We start from the raw sequence: 8,160 nt of genomic DNA on the forward strand, positions 1-8,160 counted from the left end.
TAGATTACCGATATCCGAAGAAACTGCCCAACCTGTTGTTGCTTTTAGAAGCAGAAAACCAGCATTGCCCTTGCTTTCGTGAAAAGATAATGATACCAAATCCCTTTGGAAAGCAGAGCACTCTCACAAACGTAGTTTCATTTCATCTTTATAACAACCCTCTGAAGGAAATAGACCAGAAATAACTCATCTCATTTTACAAGTGAGTTTACAAACTCTTATTGTGTGCTGATTATACAGGTATGAGCCAGCGTGCCGGGTTGTGTGGGAGTACAGAAAAACCACAGAGTCTCTGGCTCTTGGAGGTCCCTGGAGAAAGCAAAGTACACCATGATTTGCCCATGATTGCAGAATTTCTTTGAGTAAAGGCAGGATGAGAATTCTAGTCTTCTGACTTATTGGCTAGGGCTTTTTTCTTTGTGGCAAATGAAGAGATAAACTCGTATAGAATGAAGGTCCCAGTTTTCCCTGCCAGGAAGGAAGATAATTTAAAAGCTAACTATCTCGAAGTCTTTTTTAGCTAACCTCATTTTAAGAAGCATGGATTTTGTTTCCATTTATATGAGGCATTAAGAAGATGTTTCATTTCCATACCAAATGAAGTCACCGGTTGATGTTCCTGTGGATGAAAAACAGATTAAAAATTTTAATTTCACATTCGTGCCACATTGATTGTCGCTTTATACCCGAAAGACCTATTTGGGGATTTAGGTGTCGTTCATTCCACATTATGAGAGGACATCACCCATCTTATCTCTTGCGTTGTCACGTTCCACCTGCGTGCGTCCTCTGTGATCATGTACCAAGCGCTTTCTCTTTCCATTCTCCCCTTCTTATAGATCCAGCTTTCCAAAATTGGGCCACCTTTCATTATCAAGAGCCAGCCAGTCTCCAAACCAGAGTCTCGTGCATCCCCCAGCACATCGGTTGGCGGTGGGAGGAACACAGGAGCCAGGACCCTCGCAGACATCAAGGCCAGAGCCCAGCAAGCGAGGGCCCAGCGAGAGGCAGCTGCGGCAGCTGCTGTAGCCGCCGCGGCGAGCATCGTCTCGGGAGCCATGGGGAGCCCAGGAGAGGGTGGAAAGGCGAGAACCCTGGCACATATCAAAGAGCAGACAAAGGCGAAGCTGTTTGCAAAGCATCAAGCCCGAGCCCACCTCTTCCAGAACACTAAAGAGTCCCGGTTGCCTCCACTCGGCTCAAAGGAAGGGCCTCCAAGCTTAGAAGTCTCTTCTACCCCTGAAACAAAAATTGAAGGGTCGACTGGTGTGATTATTGTCAATCCAAACTGCAGATCTCCTAGCAACAAGTCTGCGCACCTCCGGGAGACCACCACTGTATTACAGCCATCTCTTAACCCAGCTAAACTTCCAGAAACTGCCACGGACTTATCTGCACATAGTTCCGACGAAAATATACCCGTGTCGCATTTATCTGAGAAAATTGTTTCATCTACCTCTTCTGAAAATAGCAGTGTGCCCATGCTTTTTAATAAAAATTCCGTCCCTGTGTCTGTCTGCAGCACTGCTATGTCGGGAGCAATTAAAGAACATCCCTTTGTGAGTTCTGTTGACAAATCCTCTGTTCTAATGTCTGTTGACAGTGCAAATACCACAATTTCTGCTTGTAATATAAGCATGTTGAAAACCATCCAGGGAACGGACACTCCGTGCATAGCCATTATACCAAAATGTATCGAAAGCACTCCTGTCCCCGTCCCAGCCGAGGGCTGCGGTGTCTCGAGCCCCATGGACGACAAGCAGTTGCCACTGTCCAACAGCAGCGCTGGTAACCTCGTCTCCAGTCAGTACACCTCCGTGCCAACTCCCTCCATTGGAAATAACTTGCCAAACCATCTCTCCACGAGCTCGGTCTTGATTCCCCCGCCGGGGATGAACAGCAGATTTCCTTCTGAGAAGATAGCCATGCCTGGGGGTGAAGAGCAGGCCCCCGGACCCCTGGGTACCACTGTGAGAGCCGCCCTCAGCTGCAGGGAGTCCGCAGCGGCCACAGACGCTCTGGCCGCGCGGCCGCCTGTCGCCATGTTTACCGGAAGCATGCTGACCATCAACTCGTACGAGGGGCCTCCCAAGTTGAGTGCTGAAAGCTCGGACAAACATCCAGGGCCCCGAAACAGGGCAGACAATTCTGGGAAACCTCAGCCACCCGCGGGGGGCTTCGCACCAGCAGCCATAAACAGATCGATCCCGTGTAAAGTCATCGTGGACCACAGCACCACGCTGACCTCCACTCTGTCTCTGACCGTGTCCATCGAAAGTGCGGAAGCCAGCTTGGACCTCCAGAGCCGGTCCGTGAGGACAGAAGCCTCCGTCCAGCCTGTGGCATGCCCCCAGGTGTCCGTCATCAGCCGGCCAGAGCCGGTGGCCAGCGAAGGCGTGGACCAGGGCTCGAGTTTCATCAGTGTCGCGGCAGCGAAGCAGGAGTGTACCCCGATGCAGGCCGCCTGCCCAAGTCTCCGAGAGGGACCCCTCGTGGGTCCGGACAAACGGAACGAGGTGCCCGCTCCTAGCCACAGCTTCGCCGAGCAGGCACGGGGCCCGACCGCTTTCAAAAGCGAAGCCGACGCAGCCTGTAGCCATCCGTATAACCCCGGCAGCCGGATTTGCTGGAAGGACGAGGGGATGCGGGGCGCAGGACAGCCCCTGCTGAGTCACCCCGCTTCCAGCAAGCAGAAAGAGTATCTGGAGCAGAGCTGTCCGAAGGCCATCAAAACCGAACACGCCAGCTACCCCCACATGGCGGAGCTCCACCCCAGGAATCTCATAACCAGTGTCGCTCTCCCCGTGAAGTCCGAACCTCATGAAGTGGACAAGGGCTTTAGGATGGACACTGAAGACTTCCCCGGCCCCGAGCTGCCGCCTCCGGCCGCGGAGGTCACCCCGAGTGGGCAGCAGACGCAGAACGTGAAGGCTTCCACCTCCGGTCCCATGGAAGAGGCGATTTCCTTGGCCACAGACCCCCTGAAAAGGGTTCCCGGCGCGGGCAGCTCCGGCTGCCGACTGTCCTCTGTGGAGGCCAACAACCCACTGGTGACCCAGTTACTCCAGGGCAACCTGCCTTTGGAAAAAGTGTTGCCTCAGCCCCGACTGGGAGCCAAGCTCGAAATCAACAGGCTTCCTCTGCCTCTTCAAACTACCTCAGCGGGGAAGACAGCCCCCGAGCGGAACATCGTTGAAATGCCGTCCAGCTCTCCAAACCCCGACGGGAAGGGCTACCTGGCGGGGACCCTAGCGCCGCTACAAATGAGGAAGCGAGAAAACCACCCCAAAAAGAGAGTCGCCAGGACGGTGGGGGAGCACACGCAAGTGAAGTGCGAGCCAGGGAAATTGCTGGTGGAGCCAGATGGGAAAGGGGTGCCTTGTGTCATCAACTCGGGCCTGACTCCGCTAGGAGGGCACAGCCAGCCCTTCAAGCAGGAGTGGCTGAACAAGCACCCCATGCAGAACAGAATCGTGCCCAGCCCCGAGGTCAAACAGCAGAAGCGGCTGCTCCCCTCCTGTAGCTTCCAGCAGAACCTCTTTCATGTCGACAAGAATGGCAGCTTCCACCCTGATGCTGGTACCTCACACAGACAGCAGTTTTACCAAATGCCGATGGCTGCCAGGGCCCCCATGCCGAGCGCAGCCCTGCTACCGGCCTCCGCCAAGACCCCAGTGGGCTGTAATGCGTTTGCCTTCAACAGGCATCTCGAACAGAAGGGACTGGTAGAGGTTGGCCTTTCTCCTGCACCCCACCAGCTAAGGTTAGCCAACATGTTGTCCCCCAACATGCCCCTTAAAGAAGGTGATGACGTGGGAGGGGCTGCACACGCAATGCCAAACAAAGCCCTCGTGCACGCCCCGCCCCCGCCCCCTCCCCCTCCCCCTCCCCCCCCTCCGCCCTTGGCCCTGCCCCCACCTCCCCCGCCGCCACCACCACCTCCTCTACCTCCACCTCTTCCTAATACAGAAGTCCCATCCGATCAAAAGCAGCCACCGGTTACCATGGAAACCACTAAGAGACTTAGTTGGCCACAGTCCACGGGCATATGTAGCAATATAAAATCGGAACCTCTTTCTTTTGAGGAAGGTTTAAGCAGCAGCTGTGAACTGGGCATGAAACAAGTTTCCTATGACCAGAATGAAATGAAAGAACAGTTAAAAGCATTTGCGCTAAAAAATGCAGATTTCTCTTCCTATTTGCTTTCTGAGCCACAAAAGCCTTTTACCCAATTAGCTGCTCAGAAAATGCAGGTGCAGCAACAGCAGCAGCTCTGTGGAAATTATCCAACAATACACTTTGGGAGCACGAGCTTCAAAAGGGCAGCATCTGCAATTGAAAAGTCCATTGGGATTTTGGGAAGTGGCTCCAGTCCCGCCACGGGCTTGCCTGGTCAGAACGCTCAGATGCCCGTTCAGAACTTTGCCGACAGCAGCAACGCGGACGAATTGGAACTGAAATGCTCTTGCCGGCTGAAAGCCATGATTGTGTGCAAAGGCTGTGGGGCCTTCTGCCACGATGACTGCATAGGTCCCTCCAAACTCTGTGTAGCTTGCCTGGTGGTGCGGTAAGAGCTGAGGAAAGATGCAGTATCCCTTTTCAACACGGAAAAGCCAAACGGCGTCCGCAGCGACAAATTGAGTAACTCAGTGGTTTATATCGTGATAATTTATTTTACTCTGGAACAGATTATCTTTTCTCTCTGGGATTCTTTCCTTGCGTTTCCCAGAAAGGGGAGATCGCACCCCAACCGAGTGGCCCAGCGGCATGTCTTTTGCATATTAAGTTACCATTCCCAGCTTTGGAAAATTTCTGTCCAAGTGTACACAGGTCACTACCCCATTCGTTTTGTTTCGTTTTGTTTCTTTTATCCAGGTGTAGATAGAAGAAGGACATTTTTAATTACTTAATGCTAACCAGAAACGCAGATGTAGAAAGAATGGTAAAAGTGATTTAAGGTGGTTGGTTATTCGTTCTTCTGTAGATTAACCATGACAACAAGAGTTTTCACAGCTGACTCTTCTGGACCTACCCTTACCACAGTGATTAAATCATATTTGGAAAGGGGAATCTGATTTAAATGTATGATTCCTTGTATTTGCTCATATCACAAAAGATACATTAAAGGAGGTATGCCATTAATGAACTCCACTGTCCTCATTCTCTTCCCTCCCTTTTTACTCTTTCCAGAGACTGGCAGAATATTCCATCTGCCTTGGATATTGTGCACACATTGTAGTGAAATGTGTCTTATACCTGAAATTGCAGTGTGGGCCTCAAGGCCAGTAATCTGGTTCGAGCCCTTCGACACCTGATACCTGATACTGTAAGGTCAGTCGACCAAGAGAAGGCCAGAGGCCCACAGGCCCACGGGATTTCAGAACATCATGTGTAGCTTTTAAGAGCAAGTATGAAAAAAAAAAAAAGCCCTAAAATTTAAAAAGTCAGCAAGTAAAATGCTGTGTATGCAAACACATAGAAGTGGGTTGATAATGTAAATATTGGTCCATTCTGTTTACTCTAATACAACTACTAGATATTAAAATTGGGGGGGGGGAGTAATTGTACCCTTTGTTGATGATTCCAGTCCATTCTGGCTTCTGACTCTGCAGAGGTTGGGCCCCTCCCTTTGAAAGCATTGTTGAAGATAAGAGGAACTGCAGAAGGCTGATGTGTGGATCTACTTCTGAGCGGTTTTCCCCTCATGATTCGCAATCTATATAGTTAATTATATTTGACTCTGAAATAGCCCTTATTTTAAAAAATCATTCTAGGTATTGCATGTTTTGTCCCCCTCCCCCCCTCAGGTGAATTCAGTACATTCTTCCTCATATTTGGGGGAGTAGAACTGCTTTTGAAAATGGGATACTGCATCTTATAGATACTATTGGTGTTTATCCAGTAGAGGCTGAGTGTTGAGGACTTGAGGTACATTCCACATACTTTGGCCACCCTCATGCCGGAGAAAGCTGTAGTTCAGCAGGCTCTGTTCCCTAAAGCAAGTTCCAAAAGCACATGCACACAGTGGGAAGATGAAAGACAGCAGAAACCATGCCCATTTAACTTCAGATTGCAGAGCACAAAAGGTGGAGTGCCATTAACCCATTGATTGATTGTGGCTGTAGAATTTTTTTTAAAAAAAGAAGCAAAACATGGGATGGGGGACAGAAATCCTCTGTATCCAGGGTAAGAGTGACAGACATTCTCACATCAACGTAAACTTTAGACATTCCCTTAAAACATGTCTTAAAAATTAATGAGTGAGCAGAGATTACATTCCTGGAGAAAAAAAAAAAGAAAAAAAGAAAAGAAAACTTGTGATTTTTTTGTACTAATCAACCACGGTATATGTTTTTTCCCTCCATATTTATTATTGTGATGTTGCCAAATTTTATTAGGTGATACAGATGTCACTTTTCTTAATATGTTGCTAATAGTTAAAGATACTTAGGAAGAAAAGCAGAGAAGGGTCTGTCTCTGTGGCTGAGATTTGGTGCCTCGGTGAGGTCACTTCGGTTTTTCGCGGTGAAATTAACACAGTGTTGGAGAAAGTGAGCAGCGCACTTCACCAGCCCCTCCCCAGGAATGCAGCAGAAGTCCTGGCTCACTCAGCACCAGGTTGTGTTGGGGCAGCGTCCTCTCTGTGGTCTGCTTGGCTGCAGTACCATCTTGGTTCAGAAGAGCATGCTCTAGTCTCACAGAAGGGAACCCCTACATGTAGACACTCGCATGCCAGCTCCCTCCAAATCCACCTGCTGCTCGACCAGTGTCAGGCACTGTCCACACCAGCAGATTCAAAATCACTACCACAGTAACTGACACGGGATGTTGAAGAAATGCTGGTTTACCAGACTCTGTACCCTGTTTATGAGGTACAGTTGAGGCTGAAGCGATACTGAGCTCATTATCAGTTCCATCATTATGGAATACTGCCTGCAAAGTACTTACTGGGAATAACAAGTGTCCTTCCATATGTTTTGATTTTTTACAAAATAGGTGATTTTCCACATAATTTTGGAGAACCGATTGTTGATCGTGCATGGATTCCATCACCCAGGTCCAAAGAGGATAATTTTTCTGTGCCCTTTCTCTTTTTGCCCCAATTCAAATTCCTGGTGTTTGCATATGGTTTATATTAGTGAAAAATTAGTATCTTTGGGCTAAAAAAAATAATGGAAAGAAAAATTCAGAAGTAAAATATGGGTCATATGTTTAATAAGTGTCCCCTTTATATATATATATATATATATACACACATACATATGAAAGACAGTTTATTTGGATTAGGTAAGTAGGGTCTTAGTTTCCGGATTTCCACAGGTGTCTGCCTATGTGCAAATGTAGTATGTTATTTACTACATGGTTGTTGTGGTGTAATGTGCAAATGTTAGTGTGTGCATTATCCTGATTATTGGACACTATGATATCCCTATCAGGAATAGAACTTGCACATGTAACATGTAATTTTTTTTTTTTTTTAAATCACAAAGGATGTATTTCCCTAAGTAGCACTTTTGGAGCAGGGGAGGGGAGAAAACTACTATTCCCCCATCCCCCTCCTCTATGATATGCATATGCCTGAAGTGTGTAAAGACATTTAGGTAGTTAATGGGCATGTTAATAAGAACTTTCTGATGCAAATTCATTTTCAAAATGAATAGTTTTCCTTCCCCAAAGTGAGAAGAGCAGAGATGTTGGTGAACTGAGCACCATAGTTATATATAATATTTCTCTGGTAAGGTCTAGTTTGAAGAAAAAAACTTGAAAACAAACCTTTGAGGTTGAGCCTGGTTGCTATAAAGACTTCACGGTGGTATGTGTTTCTGGGATGAGCTATCTAGCAGGTTTAGGTGACTTTGAGAACTTGGATGTTCTTAGTCATTCAGAATAAACCTGCAAAACCCAACGGGCTTCTGTGTACGGCACTTCGTCACGCAGCCGAGAGTAAGAATGCATGATGATGTAGCCCCATTTTAAACACTCGCACAATTTCCACAGAGGAAGTTGCTGTGGCCTTGGGTCCCCAGTTCCTTCTGTCTGGTGAGGCTCCAGGTCACAGAGGCGGAAGCCGAGCTTAGGGTTGCCTCCTCTCTCCGGCGTGGGGGCCAGCACCGCGCTAGCTGCCTGCTGGGAATGAGCCCACTGAGCGAGCGTGGGGAG

At 48.4% G+C, this 8,160-nt stretch overlaps 1 protein-coding gene across 1 annotated transcript in view; it reads left to right on the forward strand.

Annotated features, from left to right (window-relative positions):
* ASXL3 (ASXL transcriptional regulator 3) overlaps positions 1-4,868 on the forward strand; it is a 177,495-nt gene extending 172,627 nt beyond the window's left edge. Inside the window, exon 12 of the mRNA XM_059410047.1 lies at positions 840-4,868. Coding sequence (XP_059266030.1) covers positions 840-4,571 — 3,732 coding nt within the window. The 3' untranslated portion in view covers positions 4,572-4,868. The remainder of the gene's footprint in view (positions 1-839) is intronic.
* Positions 4,869-8,160: the final 3,292 nt, after the last annotated feature.

The sequence above is a fragment of the Mustela nigripes genome, chromosome 8 (assembly GCF_022355385.1).
Source record: "Mustela nigripes isolate SB6536 chromosome 8, MUSNIG.SB6536, whole genome shotgun sequence".
Lineage (NCBI taxonomy): Eukaryota > Metazoa > Chordata > Mammalia > Carnivora > Mustelidae > Mustela > Mustela nigripes.